The 18,299-nt window shown below is 34.6% G+C and overlaps 1 protein-coding gene across 2 annotated transcripts; it reads left to right on the top strand.

The window, feature by feature from the left end:
- Positions 1 to 673: 673 nt before the first annotated feature.
- Positions 674 to 17,237, top strand: LOC134853096 (ras-related protein Rab-44-like). Of its 2 annotated transcripts, XM_063869031.1 has the most exons (10): positions 674 to 1,511; positions 6,924 to 7,092; positions 9,872 to 10,002; positions 10,630 to 10,914; positions 11,172 to 11,262; positions 11,561 to 11,709; positions 12,912 to 13,104; positions 15,246 to 15,390; positions 16,384 to 16,401; positions 16,914 to 17,237. In XM_063869031.1, exons 1-10 carry the CDS (start codon positions 1,013 to 1,015, stop codon positions 17,154 to 17,156), a joined length of 1,923 nt encoding a protein of 640 aa, XP_063725101.1. In that variant the 5' UTR covers positions 674 to 1,012; the 3' UTR covers positions 17,157 to 17,237. The 2 variants fall into 2 exon arrangements, with proteins under 2 accessions (XP_063725101.1, XP_063725102.1); XM_063869032.1 differs by lacking the exon at positions 16,384 to 16,401.
- The last annotated feature ends 1,062 nt before the right edge of the window (positions 17,238 to 18,299 follow it).

The raw sequence follows: 18,299 nt of genomic DNA, 5'->3' as shown, positions 1-18,299 counted from the left end.
AACACTGGTAGACTTGTGTTGGACGCCATTGCGATCTTGTTAACTATTTCCCCACCTATTGCAAGGGGGGATAGCTAACAAGGTACAAAATTCGTATATGCTTAACTGTTCAATTCTTTCTTTATAGGGGGAAGATTTGTTACAAGGTACCATAGTGGGGAAATAGTTAAGAAGATCCTGCCATTGTCCTGGTTTTGAACAATTTCTTCAGCCCACGAAACTCAAATTATGAGTCATTTCAGCTAAGGGATTGTTAATCCAAATTTGTTGAAGGAAAACGGCCTTGAAAGCACTATGCACAACTATGTATTTTTGTTTCTGGGAAAGCTAGAATATTAGAACATTCAGCTGAAATGGAAACTTTCTGAGAAACATTCGAGGTATATCTGGCTAAACTATCGAAGATTTCTCAAATTGAGTTCCTCGGAATATCTCAAATTAATATCACACAAGCTTGTAAATCCTTCATAGCCCAAAAACAGTTGAACGCAAGTCTTCTCAATCATTAAAAGGCTGTTTAAAAAATCTTCAGTTTTCTCAATCTGTTGAAAATTAGAATTGATTGAGCTGAAATTGTCTTTAAATTATAAGCTTCTCGATGTCTTGATGCGCAAAATGTGTTCAATTCTCACACGCAAAACAATAAGATTTGACATTATCTTATACATGGCGTTATATGTTGTCGATGTTTGGTACGAATTTTGTGCAGCTTGAAACTTCAGTTTAATACAGTTTTATGTTCAATCTAAACGTTGAGCAAAATTGCATTGTTCTATATAATAAAGCTAAAACTATTTAACATTTGAAGGACTTTTGAGATTTGACTCGTAAACCCAAATGTTTTGCAAACCCATTTAGCCCACGAAGGGCAAATTTTAATTGCAATGAACGATAAAGTTCATCAATAACCAAAAGTTATTGAACAAAAGTTGCACCTTTCGAGTTTGCATTTATGAATAGGATTATTTACTTGAAAAATATCATTTAAACTTTGATATAATCGGTTAACGCTATGGAAGTTAATACAACAGATGATATTGAAATTTTTCAATCAAATGGCGTAAACGAAGACTCCGATTTCCATGATTTACGTATCGATTCTCGAAATTCAAATTCCGATTTCCACGATTCGTTCCACGATTCCGGCTCTTTCAGTGCTGATTACACAACAAATGCTATCGGATTCGGTAACGATTATGCAGCACTGCAGTCTGGTTACGTAACTTTAGAGTCGGCTTCTCGTGCTGTCGAGCAATTAGATTCGGCGAATGTCGACACGAAAGATCTCCGGAAAATTGTTCAACAACAGACTCAAAATTTGGACCCCGATACTGCAAATTTACTTTCAATGATGTGTGTTGCATTGGAAAAAGCGAATGATGAGAGAAATAGCTTCGAACAGATGTTGAGACAAAGACATTCGGAAAGTTTGAGTCAGTTGTCTGAAATCAATCAGGAGGTTGAAGAGCAAATTGGCCAAGAGCGCGAACGATTGGATCGCGACTTTAAAGGTCGGTTATTTTAGCTACCAAGTGCGCTAAAAGTAGGTAGGTTCAGCTACAATGTGGGCTCAGTGTCAAGTCAAGAAAACCGAGTCTGATTTTTTTACTGTTTGAAAAAAGTCATAGAAAAATTTGAAACAATATTCATTTTTTAAACTTATGTAATTTTTTTTGTATATACTTCTGCGGTTGGACTACAATGTGGCATAAAAAGCAGACATTGTAGCTGATTAAGTGCCAATGATATTAAAGTAGGCGGGGGGGGGGGGGGGGGGGGGGGGGGGGAGCCGACTCCTTCTTCCTTCTCAGGGATTCGATCCCCTGCCGACCCAAAGGGTCCTTCTTTGTACTATTTTGAGACATTCAATTTGGGCTGGCTGGGGAAGCGCGCGACAAAAAAACGCGATTTTTGGAAATTTTGAAATTGAAGTTTTTTTGAAAATCCACCACACCCCCCCCCCCCCCCCCCCCCCGAGAAAATCTTAAATCCGCCACCCCTGAATCATGCAGTAAAAGTTCAAGGAAACATTTTTGCGAAATAAGGAACATAACGCTCTCTAATTACCAAAGCTAAAACCACGCGAGACATCGAACGACTTCTAGTTTTTGAAATACAAGCGGATTCATAAGTTTACTGACTGATTCAGTTTTCTCAATCTGGGTTGATTTAGTTTCTGTTTAACAAAGGTCAATCATCAGAGATAATTTAAACCCAAAATGATTTTGAAACATATTTTTCTTATTTGAAGCTCGAAAGTTGAAAATTTTTCTGTCTGCTTGTTTTTATTGAAACTTTTCCAATTGTCTGTTGTCCATGATTTTACTTTTTTGTTTTAAAATTTAGCAAAAAAATCTTAAAAACTAACATGGGGAGTTTTTTATTTACAGAGACCTTGTTCTTGCACATTTTAAGAAGTGACCGAATATTTGTCTGTATTGTTTTTTTTTCTTTTTCGGAAAAGCTATGACTTTGATACTTTTTTAACGATAGTTTGGATAATTTTTATAGTTTTTAACTTTTGAAAGTTGCCTTTGCCATCTTAAAATTTTGTTTATTTCAATACTAATAACTTTATTTTCAAGCTAAAACTTATAACCATACATTTTATGAAATTGTACGTTTACCTTAAATTTCGGCTGGGAGGATACCAAAAATGCATCAGCCTGTCGGGTGGCAGCTCCTTGAGCCAAATCTGTTTGCTTACTTTTTTAAATTGAGTTCATATAGACAAAGGAACGCAAAAGTTCTTCAAACATCACAAAAAACTAAAAGAGAAAAAAATCTGTTTGTTTTGGTGTTGTCTAACAAGCAAAATAAGATAAGCAAACAATACTATAACAAAGGGATGGAAATTTATCATCACGTACTTAAAAATTGTTTGTTGTCACAAATATATAGGTCTTTTATTTTATGAAAAATTGAGTCCAAAGATTCATTGGTAGTTGTTAATGCTTCAAGAAGAATATTGTTATCCAACTGTAAGAACTTATAATACAAATTATAAATACTACTTTCAATTTTGTTTTTTGCTTTTGTAGTAAGCTTGTTTCGACTGGGAAGTTTTTTTCTTGTATTGCCTGGTTTGATAGTATATGTTATCTTCTGTTCAGTTATGTTTTCATGAATTTTTTTATTTCCACAAGATCGTCTTATAAATGTGACAATTATTCAAAAGTAGGGGGTTTGAAAACTACCAATTCTGTAAACTTGGGTATAATTAAAACCAGCGATCAACCGTATTAAACTTGAACAGAAGTCGAATATATACTTTACCTTGACAAAAAAAACGCGAAAAAAACGCGATTTTTGGAAATTTTGAAATTTTTTTGAAAATCCACCCCACCAACCCCCTCCCCCCCCCCCCCCGAGAAAATCTTAGATCCGCCCCTGAATCATGCAGTAAAAGTTCAAGGAAAAATTTTTGATGTTTCAAAAAAAAAGTTTCTTCCGTTAGCTTATCGTTACTACTTTCAGAGCACGAAAAGCGCCGTCCAGCACTCTGGGCTGTTAACTTATTACAAACATCAAAGATTAACCTCACTGATCGGCCAAAATTCTCGGCGTTTTTTTTTCAACTTATCAACATGTTTTTTTTGTATACCAAAAACTGGTAACCACTTCAAGATGCTTCATTTTTCCACATCAGCTGTTATAGCAGCTTTTTCACCGGCTTTTTCCCGGCATGTTAACCTAGCAATCCTTAAAGTTCACGAAAAAAAACACATATCTGGATTAGCTTATCAAGGCTTAAAATCATCACAAACTCTTATCATTTTAATCAAAATATTTTTTTTCCACATATACTACACAGGTAAAACTGTTTCTAATAATTAATCTAGCATTTGCCTATAACAGCCTTTTTGCGCAGTAATAACAACCTGCTTCAAGTAAACTAATTCGTGAAGTTTGACTAAATACACTGCAATTTAGAAACAAGATGAAGTTTTGTCATAAATTTTTGGGAGAAAAAGTAAGGGGAAACAGTTCTAAATTAAAACACCAGATCAATTGGTAATAGGAAAAATTTAAATGGATCACTTTTGATCAATTGTATTCAAAAAATTGGTAGCTTTAAAAAGATTTTTCAGATTTCTTTGTCTTCATAATTCTCTCCGAAACTAATATAAATGCTATTTTAAAAACTTTCCGCTGTATTTTTTTTTTTCATTTTTTCATTTACTTTTTTTTATTCAACTCCCAATGAAAAGCTGATGACTGTGCAAAAAACTTCAAATTTTTGGGCCAAATTTTTTTCAAAATGTGGTGGTCAGCCCTAATCAATATTGAACTGAGTTAGAAACAAATAACGACGAAAAAAGGATGTCACCTCCTTGTTTACTATAAAAAAAGCCTTCGCAGGTGGGGGTCTTGAACCTAAGCCGGACTGGTGTACTTGTTTGGGCGGTAAATTAGCTTAGACTTGCCGTAGTGCAGTTTTGGTTTTAAAAGCGTAAAACGTTCTTACATATTTTCTATTAGAGGTTGTACAAGCACCAATAGTAGCCGTTGTCCGGAGCAAGCTTACTGAATTATTTTCTTTTTTTGAAACATTATGATTGACACTTTGAACTGCTGTCGTTGACCTCGTCGGAAAATCCTCTTTGTTTGGGAATGCAACACCTTGTCGTAACCGCTTCAACTCAACACACCTCTTCTCATGAAACCAAAATGTAGAATCGCGCAGCTGGACAGCTTGTAGGTTCGCTACCATAACGCAGAGGTCGGTAGATTCGCTTGATATCAGCTAATCTGGAAGTTTGAGAGCAGTAACGTCCTCGTTCAACCAAATTCCGTACTCTTCTTAAGGCTTGAGACCAGCAAAGCAAATTCATAACAGCTGGATTACCGTATAAATATCTTTCTATCACTTTACTATATAGCGCACTAGTGTATGATATGCAAAATTTTTGACAAAATTTTTATCCGTTGAAAAATATGATGAAAAAAGACAAAGCTTGTATACAACTGAATTCCTGTTTGGTCTAGTTATTTGATTTTGTTGAAATTGTTCTAAAATAGGTCAAATTGATTTTACCTGGTTTGATATCGAACAAATCGACACGAAAACGAACCAATTTCAAAATTAAGTTTTGGGATTATTTTTTATCAAGCAAAAAATCCATATTATTTATTACTGCTAATCCGTTTCAAGAAGTATAGCTACAATCGTTGAAATTTGTTCCCACAATTCGAATATCGATTTCTATGTTCGTATGATGATCATATATATTTGATAATGGCTGTTGAGCTTGGAAACGTGATTTTAAGATTTTTTTAACGTTTTTTTTTGTGTTTTCAAAAGTTTTTTTCCGCGCTTTTTGAATTTTGGGATGTGACACCAAAGCGAACAGATTAACTTTTCTTTTATCGGCTTCAGTTATTTTTTGAATTCTTTGTTTATTTTCAGTCTTTATACAACCAACGCATTCAGCGTTCTAACATGGTTGGTCCACCGCGCTCAAAGTCATATCATGACAGGTCAAATATTTGGTGCATGTAATTCGTTATAATTATAGATTAAAAATGAAACAATTAAAAGTTGAGATCAAGTTGCTATTTTACATCACAAAATTTTTTCACGTCAATTTATTCACGATTTTAAGTTTCATGTTTTTGTTCTGACCAGTAAAAAAATCGATTTATTCGGTTTTATTTATGTCACATAAAATATGAGGTGCTAAAAATGACCGTGATATTTATTCATGTAATTATCAAAAATACAAAGTCGTGATTCGCGCTGCAATAAAAGTTTTCAATGGTTTTTCTCACAATAGTGAAAATCAGCTTGGGTTTTTCGCCTTTCAGTCTTTACTTTTTTCTGGAGACACAAGTTGCAACCGGTAGCGTTTTAAACAATCCGGTGGAGAATAAAATCTTAAAGTATTACTTGACTGTGCTATCGGTTACAAGTTTTTGGCTGTCGAAAGCTGAGGCACGATACGACACATTTCCCCTAGTACAGAGAAACGATTTTTTTTAGCCAGGAAAAAATGAAAAAAATGGGTTCAAAGCTATTTTTTGTAAAATTATTTGAACTGGAGCCATCTGAAATACTTGCTCACAGCGGGTTTCTGTTTTTAAAATCGGTTTTCAATCCAAAAATTATTCGAAAAGAAAAGTAGTCAACACTCAGAGGTTTGCACTGATAAAATCAGTCACATTTTTAGTCATTCCGGTTGTGACCGCTCGACTAGCATAAAACTCAACCGGCAGAAAAACTCAACCGGCATTCAAAACATGAAAATGTACCGACTAGCATAGGTTTTTTTCTCAGAAAAGCAAAAAACAATGGTCATCGTTTCAATTTGAAACGTGCATTTCTGAAAAATAGAAAAATAGAAATTAAGCAACCAACAAGCGAACGAAAAACTCGAATCAAACGTACTATATCCCCTCTAAATCTAGTTAGGGGGGAAAAAGTAGGAATTTTTTAGCAAAATAATTTAAGTATAGCCTATAGGTTTAACCAAAATTAACAGAGTTATAAGAAAAAGTTGAAGAATGTTACAAAAATGCCCGGGTTACATAGCCATGGGAAAACCTTGAACTTCCTGCCAGGAACTTAAAGAAATCACGGCAACGCTGGACTTCCTGCCAAGGCCCATCTATGAACCCTGCCTGGCTTTTTTGGCGTTCTTCCACGATGGGATTTTTTCTGGAACAATTTTGTGAAATATAAATTGTTCCCTTCTTGAAAACAATTTCATCAATTATTATTTTAAAAAGGCGAATGATCAACAACCATATCCAAAACACAATTATCTTGGAGCCCAAATTACATTAAAATTTCATAAAAATTGCATAACCAGTTGGAATAGTAATCCTAACTTCGGCTCGGTTACCTTTCGGCTAGTTGGCCTACCACCTCTAGTTTCTTGAAACCTCTTTCTTGAATAATTATTTAACTGGTTCGATTGTAGAGCGACAGGAGCAGATGCGCTCTCTGGTGCAGTCGGAGATGAGTGAGCTGCAGTCCAGACTGGATCTGCTGGAGAGTGAGAACAGCCAGCTAAAGTGCAATCTGGAAGAAGTGGACAGGGCCAAGAATGAACTCACAGATGAGTACGAGGACCTCAAGCGCGACAACAGGTAGTCATTTTATTAACCAATTACAACCCGTCATAATTATTGCGTTTTCCACATACATTATAGATTTCAGAAGTATATAGCTAGTCGCAGTATTTAAGTAAACTTTTAATCAAATTATTCATAAAAAACTTTTTCTTGCAAATATTGAAACAACCGGCAATACATTAGATGTCAGTGGCTATACCGTACCATTGTCTCCATTTTTGACGAAATTTTTTGATAACATCTGAAAGATATTTTTGTCTGGAGCTTAAAAAATGTAACTGGTGATCGTTTTTCAAAAAATGATAATGGTTTGAATTTGGGATTACTTTGACGATTATATTACAAATTGCGATATAACGCGCGATCCATTTTGTTCTATTAAAACGTAGCGGCAACTTAAATCCTTCCAAATTGAAGTTTGCTCATATTGATACGTTATAATGCGCAGAATTTATCATTTGGTAGTGTACATAGCTTATGGGGGATATAATTTGCAAAAAGAGCTTTTAAAAAATTTTCAAATTTTTCTGTTACGAAGGCCTAGTTTTCCCGAGCCTAGTTTTCTCGAGCCTAGTTTTCTCGTATTCTATGTGCAGAAGTGATATTTTTCTTTTTTAGTTTGGAAAAAAACAGTTTCTGGAAAGAAATAACCAGAAATAAGTTTACTGCTCAGCCGCAACGAGATAAACATGCTTCGAGTAAATAACACTAACAATGCAATGCAAAGTAATACTTGTTATAAGAAGTCTTATTGTCACTCTTCATCAAGGACGGTAGCTTGGTGGCTAGGACAATTGCGTGCAAAACTGAAGGCGAGGGGACTTTTTTCTAGCAAGAAATAGCCTAGATTCAGCTAATTTCTGATCAGAATTAAGATGAGAAATAAAGAATTTGAACATTTCAAAAAAAATTCTGACCAGAAGTTAGATTAGATATGAAGTATTTCAGGTCAGAAATAAAGATATTTTGCGATACGGGTTCCGAACATTTTATCAGATTTTTTACAGCAAAAGCTAGAGATTGTCGATAGAGGCAGTTGGGCTCTGCTTTGATATGCAAGTAGTCTTGTTTTTTTTTGTGTAAAGAAACCTGAACAGGACTGCTCTTAACATGGCCAAATCCTGAGAATTGAAATTGCCTTTTTAGTTCTGTGGAGAAGTGTTTGCTTAAGAAAATGTATGAAAATGTCAAAGAAATAGAAGTTACATAAAAACAAATTTTCAGATTTTTATGAAAACATCCTCTCACACGCTATATTAGTACAAAAAAATATCCTTTGTATATACAGACCAAATAGCACGCTTCAATTACTTTGAAATAGTTTATAAGACGGATTCAATATTCGCTAACGAGTTAATACCTCACAAAACATCCAATCTCTGCTTACGCGTTAATAGCTCAAAAAAAATTGCGCACTAATCGTCCCAAATTAGCCTTTTTTTAACCCCCGTTGTGCTACTAAATATGATCACAGGTAAATACAATTTGAAATTTGAGCTCTAAAAGGAGCAAAATTCTTCGACTGATACAAAAATTCGATAGTTAAAAAGAAAGTCGAAATTTGTCTGGAGTACCACCCCCCGCACAAATTTCTTTTATTTTCTTCGTATATTGGAATGAAAATTTATGTTTAAAAATAATTAATAGTTTGCATGGGACTTAAAGTGGAATTAAAGTTTTCTCTCATTTGTACTAGGAAAAATTTATTTGAATTGGTCAAATAGGACAGTTATATTCATATATCGGAAAAAAAAAACAGAATTATTTCAATTTTAAACCTTAATTTCCTGATATATATTTTAACATAAATGCCAAGTTGAAAAAAAATGCAATAAAATAAGTTTCTTGACTCATTAAAAGATATGAAAAGTTGTTATACCTGCACACTATTAAAGAAACCAGATGAAAAATACCATCTTAAATTTCATAATTGGTTCCTTATACTATAAGCAAATACTACGCACAAGTTTAATGAAGTGTTCTCCATGGGACTTCCTAAACAATAAATAGTATCATATGACGCTTTTAAATAGATGAAGACAAATATTGAAATTATATACTGAAAAAAGTAGATTTATCTACGTTAGTCGCACTAAGTTTTCTAACATATCGTACTTAGTTTCCTAAGTTTCCCACCAGGATCCGTGATTATTACTCGGTCCAGAACAAAAAAAAATAGCACTGCAGTTTTTCAACAGGGCATAACAGCTGTTCTGTTGGTCCTTTCTTTTGTGGGTAAATTGTCTTAAAAATACAATTGTAATAAAAGTTCAAAAAGGATAGCATGAATGAACATTAATATAAAACGATCTAAATAGTATGAAGATTTACTCCCATAATTATCTATAAGGTCGTAGCGTATTCAGCCAGTTTTATCTGGCTGCAAATTGATATTAGGCCAATAACTATTCCAAATATTGCGCAGCACCTTGCAATTTTTTAATTTTTTTTTATTTACGCGTGCGCAAAAAGTTTTCTTTATCTTAAGGCCACCAAAATCTTCGAAATTTCATTAGCTGTTTTAGGCGACTATTTTAAGCTAAATGTTCTGTGCAGCAGTCACTTTTTTGAAGAAATTAGCGCTTTTGAGTACTTTTTAAATTTTAAGAAAACTATAAAAATTTGAGATTGAGCGGCCAATAATTGGTGCCGTAATTTTTTTTGAAAGACAACATAGCAGCAGCCGTCTATCTGTTTAATTCTTAAACCATTTAAAAATCTCTGAAATTTTAAATCCCGGTTGAGGCTCGAACCGCTGCCACTGGCTCGAGAAGTTTAACTGTTTTTTTTTCAGATACTTGGAGGAGAGTCTGAGTGTGACAAAGGATGAGTTACACATGTCCAAGAATGTGGCCAGTGCCATCAAGGCCGAACAGATGGAAGAGTTGAAGGAGAGGGAAAAGACAATCGAGGAGTTCACCCAAGGTCAGGCTCAAATTGAACCGATTCTTTAATTTCCACTCTGAAATTGTCTCCTTTTGAAAACTCTCACATTTATGAAATATGATTTTTACAATAGAACAACTGCTGGTTCTGCTATTACGGAATCTATCATATCTTTGTGTCCAAAGATCAAAATTTACTTGAAATTAAAAAAAAATTTCTTTGAAAAATTTTGAAAATTGTTTGTTTCTTGAAAAGTCCTTTGACAAAATCTTGTAAAGACGATGAAGAGTGTTATAAAAAATTGTTGAAATGTTCTCAACAATTCGTCAACGATAGAAAATTTTCATACCATGAGTCGTTAAGAATATTGATTTAATTGATGACATGTTTGAAAATGCAAACAACATCAAAAAATGCTGTTTTTTGTTTCAGAATAAAATTATATAGTCTCTTGTACATTTAGACACAAACTGAAAATACAATATTTCTCGTCAAAATTTAACACTGTAATCTCATGCGACAATTAAGAAACCTCTAGACTTCGACATCTCTGGCTTTTTTTCACCGTTTGGTTAACATTAAAAACGTCTGAAGTCCAGTACACCAGGTTTTAGAAAACCAAATTTGTAAAATAGTAAATTTTTATGCTTTTCTTCTGTTCTTCAGAAGCCGAAGAAGACAGATCTTCACTTCTGGAACAAATTCAGGAACTGGAACGAGAGAGAGCGAGATTAAAAGAGGAAAGGGACGAACTGGAGGCATTCAAGTCATACTGGATACAGTCTGGACCCCACAGAGGAGTGACAACTGTCCCCCATGGTGTGGATGAGATGACACCTCCGGGGGGCAGTGCAAGTGGTGTGATGGACGAGGGGGTGATTGGGGGTGGAGGGGGTGGGATTGATATTCATGGCGTGGAGGGGATATTATTACCAACAACGAGTCAATCGGGTAAATATTTTGTCCCCGGCATTATTTTTGTCAATGTAAACCAATCGAATCTCATACTTTTTTCAATTCGAAAATCTAAATGTCTAAATTCATAAATAGTTTTTCTAAGTTCTAAAGTATTGATTTACTGTATTTTAAAAAGTGTTAATCACAATTGTTTTCTTGAAAAAAGCAGCAAAAATATGTTTTGATTAGATTTTCATGAGTAAAATACTGAGATTTGATTCTTTCAAAAATGAAGATTATTTTTTTTCCAGAAGAGGATGAGTTTTGGGTTCTGGACCCGAAGAGCAAGCCGGCAGTGGACACTGATGACACATCACACTCAGACTCTTTTTCCAGATCAAGGTCAAGGTCACCTTCAGATATAAAACAGCGGACTTACTTGACCGAAAAATGAAAAAAATTCTTGAGTACATGAACGTTTGACTTTCAGAGTACTCTTTTTTTTCCTAAAAAATTGCAAAAAAAATCTTTTTCCTCCAAAAATATATATTGAAAAAAAAATCAGTTATAAAACACAGCATGCTGTAAATAGAAACATAGTTTACTCTGAAAATATATAAATTGAAGATATCATTGAGTCTTCCGCGTTTAAATTGTTTCTGGCGGTCAATTGAGTCTGCTTTGAACTTTTGGGTCAAAGGTCACGGGGGTCAAAGAGTTCGACAATCAGTCTAGACTCAGTTGGGGGCATCAGCCACGCAGTAAATGAACATATCAGAGAGGCCGAATCCACTACTAATCTCTACACAAATACACCCAATGAGAAAGTGTTCAAAGTCGTGTTCTTGGGTGAGCTTTTCTTTTTTTACCCTATGAGATGATTTTCTCTAAAAAAAATTTTTGCTTCGACCGCTTTTTTTGTTTCTTTGTGTTAGAATTGCTTATTTTTCTTTAAGATTATTTGGCAGTTAAAAATTTACTGGAGTGTCATTTCGTGAACTTTTGTTTTTTTTCCTGCCTGAAAACAATTTAGTATTTTGTATTCATTGGTTATTTTCGATCTTTTTAACTATCCCCCCCCCCTCGGGTACCTAAAAAAGAATATCCTTCTATAAAGAAATAAATCAACAGTAAGCATATCAGAACTTTATTCCTAGTAACGAAACCTTCCCCCTTTTTGCAAAATGGGGGATATAGTTGAAGAGATCCGTTATTTCTTCAGCTTTGATTTTTAACTATATCCCCCCTCGGGTACCTAGTAACGAATATACCTCTATAAAGAAACAAATCAACGGTTAAGCACATCAGAACTTTATTCCTAGTAACGAAACCCCCCTTTTTGCAAAATGGGGGATATAGTTGAAGAGATCCGTTATTTCTTCAGCTTTGATTTTTAACTATATCCCCCCTCGGGTACCTAGTAACGAATATCCCTCTATAAAGAAATAAATCAACGGTTAAGCACATCAGAACTTTATTCCTAGTAACGAAACCCCCCTTTTTGCAAAATGGGGGATATAGTTGAAGAGATCCGTTATTTCTTCAGCTTTGATTTTTAACTATATCCCCCCTCGGGTACCTAGTAACGAATATCCCTCTATAAAGAAATAAATCAACGGTTAAGCACATCAGAACTTTATTCCTAGTAACGAAACCCCCCTTTTTGCAAAATGGGGGATATAGTTGAAGAGATCCGTTATTTCTTCAGCTTTGATTTTTAACTATATCCCCCCTCGGGTACCTAGTAACGAATATACCTCTATAAAGAAATAAATCTACGGTTAATTATATCAGAACTTATACCTAATAACGAATACCCTCCCCCTTTTTGCAAAATGAGGGATATAGTTGAAGAGATCCGTTATTTCTTCAGCTTTGATTTTTAACTATATCCCCCCTCGGGTACCTAGTAACGAATATCCCTCTATAAAGAAACAAATCAACGGTTAAGCATATCAGAACTTTATTCCTAGTAACGAAACCCTCCCCCTTTTTGCGATATGGGGGATATAGTTAAAGAGATCCGTTATTTGTTCAGCTTGACTTTCCAGGCGACACGTGTGTGGGTAAGACTTCCTTCATCCAGCGATTCCACTGCGATCAGTTCCAAGACAGACTCCCCTCCACAGTGGGAATTGACTTCCTGCTGAAGAGTGTCATGGTCAGGAACACCCCCTGCACTCTGCAGCTGTGGGACACTTGTGGCCAGGAGAAGTTCAGGGCACTCACCAGGAACTACTTCAGGTAAGCTCAATCAGTTAAAGTTACTAATAGTAATTTAAAAAAATCACGATAATAATTTTTTTAAAATATTATGATTTTGTAAAACAAAGTATTAATGCAATTGATTGTTCCGACTTTCGTAACGAAAGTAACGGAATATTTGTGCTCGCGGTGGGTTTTTTCTTCAGACAAATTTCGACTTCTTTACTGGCCATTTTTGACGGGATTTTTTCACATCATTCGAAAGCTATTGTTGTCCTGAGCTTAAATTTGAAAAGATATTTTACCTGTGATTGTTTTTCGTTTAGTTATGGGGGTTTAAAGAGTGCCATTTTGGCCAATTTGGGACAATTAACGCGCGATATATTTCGCGCTATTAACGCGTAAGCGGAGATTTAATCCGTCTTAGAAATCGTTCCAAATTGAATGAAAGAAGCGTATTTGCCATAATTTATTTGTTACAATGAGCGAAATCTATTTTTTTGTTGTTTATAAGGCGTGTGGGGGGGATGATTTCATCAAAAAGTTTCAAATTTTAGAATTTTTTTTCATTTTTATTTCATTACATTTAATTTTTTTATGTTACTACTGCTCCATAAACCCTAAAAGGCAGTCGGAACATTCAGGGCTTCGCCCTGATACGAGCAGTCTTGTTAATCTTTTGTTCTGGTAGTCTGAGACGGGGGTTAGGAAATTAGACGATAAGCAACTTAGACGTGACCAACAAAAACTAATTTAGACGTTAAATTAGCATTTAGACGGTAAATTAGAATTTAGACGTTAAATACGCAAAACTAGCATTTTAGACGGAAAGCAAAGGGCTAACAAATTTTTTTTGCTTAAAACAAGTTTTCATAATTACAAAAATAATATATGCTCTCATTGCATATCAAAATATTTATCTCAATTGATTTATAAAATGTTAATTTCAAGATTATAAAACATTTTTGAAATGAATAAATTATACAATTGCGGCATGTGAAAAGTTGATCTGCATTTAAGAAAGCTGAACGAAAGTTAATTGTAGTCGGTAAACAAATTTTAGACACGAACAATACAATTACGCCTAATTTCCCTTATTTGTAATTTTGCATCGACGTCTAAATTCGTTTTTGTTGGTCACGTCGAATTTGCTTTTCGTCTAATTTCCTAGGCTACGTATGAGACTGATAAAAATCCCCTAATTGATTATATAAAATTGTAATTATACAAGCAATCTCGCAAGCAAATTGCATAAAATTGTAATTAAGTAATTACAAAAGCGATCTTGCAAGCATTGTGTTACAATTCGAGTCCAGTTTTTCTCTAAACCAATTAGCATAAAAAGTGTTCAATTTTGTAAACACTTTTGCTGCATAGTATTATTGGCTTTAGCAGTGGGACATTAGTAGCATGTGTTTACCTGTTTTATTGATGGCTAGTGATTTGATATCTTCAAGAGAACATGGAGTTGATGAGAGGACATTAAGGGTTCGATTCCGGCTCATGGTGAAAATTTTTTCAGACTTGTTTTTGCATTTTCTATACTTAATTCCTTTTTAGAGCCCTTTTTGTGGTTTTTTTAGAGGTGATTGTGAATTGTAGCTTCACCTCTGTGTTGAAAAAGTTAACTTGAAAAATATAGTAAATAATGAAATATCAACTTTACTTATATGTTGTTTAATCATTGCCAATCACTCACACTGAATTATTTTAAGTATCCAATTCTGTAAAAAAGTAATTACGCTGGAAGTTATGATAAATAAGGAACAAAAGTGATAATGAAAACACAGTATGGTCGCTTTATTTTTGACAGATAATTTCAGGCCATTAAACGAGCTACTTTTGAGATGGGATGCACAGATCTAAATACTTGAAAAATCTGAAAACCTTCACAAAACTAAACTTTTTAAAACCATTTTTTTGAAAAAGAAACTACAGATCAGCGATGTGTACCCAATTTTTTTAGATTGGCCAGTGCTGATTGCATATTGAATTCAAAAAAAACGATATCGGCATCGAACAAACTTTTTCGACAACTGTTTTTGGCAAACGATTTCTTATTTCGAAACTTGAAAGCTAGCGTTTTCTCCGGAAAAAACTTTTTTTGGGTTAAACCATAGCATGCTGAAGATTAAAAAAAACAATTTGATCCAAAAATTTCAGTTTTTAAAAACTTTCAGAAAAGCGGACGGAGTGATTCTGATGTATGACGTCACGAGGCCAGAGTCTTTCTACAGTCTGAAGACATGGATGGAGGACGTCACTGGATTCGCCCCTGGAGACGTCTGCCTAATGATAGTGGGCAACAAGGCTGACCTCACACCTGTGAGATTTTATCTATCTTGATTTTATGCTAGCTTGACCGAGGGTGCAAAGCTTAGATTCTATTCTATTCTGAGAAATGTAGATTGAAAATATATTTTTTCAACAATTGTCAGAAAAAAAATCTTAGACATCCCTGAAAGTTTCTTGGATGGCCCCTGGCAAAAATTGGAAGGTTTTACTCTGCAAGCGAACCATTCGTAGCATATGTAAAAAGCGACTATTTGCAGCACGCGACGACTCGTAGCAAGCGACAATTAGTTGCGGTAAAATTTTTGATCAGATCAAAAGAAATTAGATGAAAGGGTTAAATTATAGAACAAAGAAAATAAAAATCGAAATTGAATGAGAGGCTCTCAAGTTGCTTGAGAATATTATTGTTAGTATAATGTTTAAAGATTTCAACTAATACGGTCTGACTTTTTTCCGTATTTTGCACCTTGGCCGCACTTTCTCCGGCAATTATTCTTTCCAGTTCATTCTCCGACAGACTTTGTTCTGTTCTCAGGAACTGGATAAATTTGTGAATGGTGGGGTGAGCACACCCCATCCCCATCTGGAAGGCCCTATGCCATCCCTCTACCAAATTGTTGGTTTTCTGCTTTCCATTTTTTGTTTTTTGAACTGGTTCCAGAGTGAAATAAGGAATTGCCCAATCCCTCTGCGTCCTCGGAGGATAGTTCCAACCCAAGTTGATTCAAAGTAATTGACGTAATCTTGCTACGAATTGACGCTTGGTGCGAATTGTCGCCTTTTAAAAATGCTGCGATTAGTTGCTTGCAACCAATCGTCGCTTGCAACGAATTGTCGCCTCACGGGTTTCTATGAAAGAATTCCAAACACTATAGAGGTCTAAAATCCAACAGTTAAGCTTATGCAATTTTGGCACTTGGTAAAATTGGGATTCGTTGCTTTCGTAATTCGTATTCCATTTTTTTAAAAACTCAAACGAGGAGGGGTATTGGATTATTTAATTATTTGTTTATTATTATTTAGGACCATTCCTCTTGCCAGGTATTTCAAGCTTTTTCAGATTAATTCAGTTGTTGTTCAGCGTTTACATGCAAATCTCGTGAAATTGTTTGTTTCGAATAATATTACTGCTGGCGAAATAAATTGATTTACAGCTTTCTTATTATTTAAAAAAATAATGAAAACCAATACTTTTCACTCGAGTTTGATCGGTTTTAAGAATTGTCTTGAAAATCATTTGCACGGTCAACTTTGTCAAATCATGCAAATTACTGTTCTTCTATTTTGCCTAAATAGAATTATAAACATGTTGGAATTCCTCAATTTCCATATCGGCTCTTCTACCGTCCCCACCCCTTCCCCCTCACACAGCGCTTTTTTATTTTCTTAAAATTTTTTTTTTACATTTTTCAACATAATTTGTCTCATAGAAAACTTGGTATAAAACTATTAGTTGCCCCGTAAAAATGGTTCATTTATCTGGTGGGGAGAAACTGTAGAATAGCCCGAATATCTATTCAAATGTGTTTTTGGCTTAAAATCCTATTTTTCAGCTGGAGCTAGATGCTGAATTAGTTAAAGCCACTCTCGGCAACCAATCAGATTTCTCCTTCACCGAAGTCAGCTCACGAAATGGACAAAATGTTACGCAATGCATGACGCAATTCACGTCACGACTTATCCTCAGAGAGGAGGACCGAATTGCCTTTCCTGAGTCGACATTCAAGAAGTTTTCCCAAAATAAACCCGATGTTGTGTCGCCCGGAAAAAAGAAAAAGTGTTGTATAAAAAACTAGATTTTTTGTCTATTTTGAATTTGTTTCAAAGATTAATGCTTTAGTTGTAGTTGGTCACATTCCAAGAAAATGATAAATTGATTTGTGAATTTAATTGTACAAAATAAGTAAATTTTGCGTTCGTCTGAACTTGTTCAAAAAGGTTTCCCTCATACAGAAAAATTGCCCCTGTGAAGTTTCCCAGGTCAAAGTATGCGATTCAAATTTCGACAGAGGCGTTCAAAACGATTGTAAAAACTTGCGCAAAATTCCCTGGTGAAGAAGTTTTTACTTCCACTCAAAGACGAAACAAAAAGTCGAATCGAATATAAAGTTGAACAAGGAGAGCCGGTTCCTTCGCAAGTTGGACAGAATGTGTCGACGAAATTGGTTTAAGATAAAAAGTTAATTTTTTTTTCAAAAAAAGCATTTTTGCAGTCTCAATTTCCTATTAATTGTATCTTAAAAATGCGATTGAGTTATGTGAAAAAAGCAAAGAAAGCGGTAACTAGAAAAAAGATGATCAATATCGTTAAAAACTTAGTGTAAATAAAGTTGGGAGGTAGAAGCTCCCAGTGGAATCCGAATCACGACCAAAAAAGTTTCAATATGATATCATACTTGAACCTTTGCAAACATTCCTTGAGGAACTTTTCCTTGAAAGCGGAGCTTAATTGCAAACAATGTACTATTTTGTAAAATGAATGCTTATTAGTTTGTGGCTTGAAAATGTATTTATTATCAATCAAAGCTAAGCTGGCCGGACAAACAGTTAAAACTGGCCGAAAAAAAAATGAAAAAAAAAACGAGCCTTAATCGAGAGTTCCTTTCCAACCTAAGAGAGTGATCGTAATTTGGAGCTCGCAACTAAAATCGAAAAATGACAAGACTGCTCGTATCAGGGCGAAGCCCTGAATGTTCCGACTGCCTTTTAAGGTTTTATGGAGCAGTAAAAACAAAAAAAAATGAATGTTATAAAATAAAAAGAAAGAAAACTTTTTTTCTAAAGTTTGAACTCTTAATGAAAATTATCCCCCCACACGCCATATAAAGCGCAAAAGAATAGATTTCGCTCCTTGTAACATATCAATTATGGCAAATAAGCTTCGTTCAACCAATTTGGAACGATTTATAAGACGGATTAAATCTCCGCTTACGCGTTAA

Source organism: Symsagittifera roscoffensis, chromosome 8 (genome assembly GCF_963678635.1).
Source record: "Symsagittifera roscoffensis chromosome 8, txSymRosc1.1, whole genome shotgun sequence".
NCBI lineage: Eukaryota > Metazoa > Xenacoelomorpha > Acoela > Convolutidae > Symsagittifera > Symsagittifera roscoffensis.
Note: the sequence above shows the minus strand (reverse complement) of the source record. Positions and strands in the feature narration are given on the sequence as shown.

Coding starts and splice junctions, on each gene's coding strand:
- LOC134853096 (XM_063869031.1), top strand. CDS start 1,013: ATGGAAGTTAATACAACAGATGATATTGAAATTTTTCAATCAAATGGC. Junction 1,512..6,923: donor ATTGGATCGCGACTTTAAAG/GTCGGTTATTTT, acceptor GTTCGATTGTAG/AGCGACAGGAGCAGATGCGC. Junction 7,093..9,871: donor GACCTCAAGCGCGACAACAG/GTAGTCATTTTA, acceptor TTTTTTTTTCAG/ATACTTGGAGGAGAGTCTGA.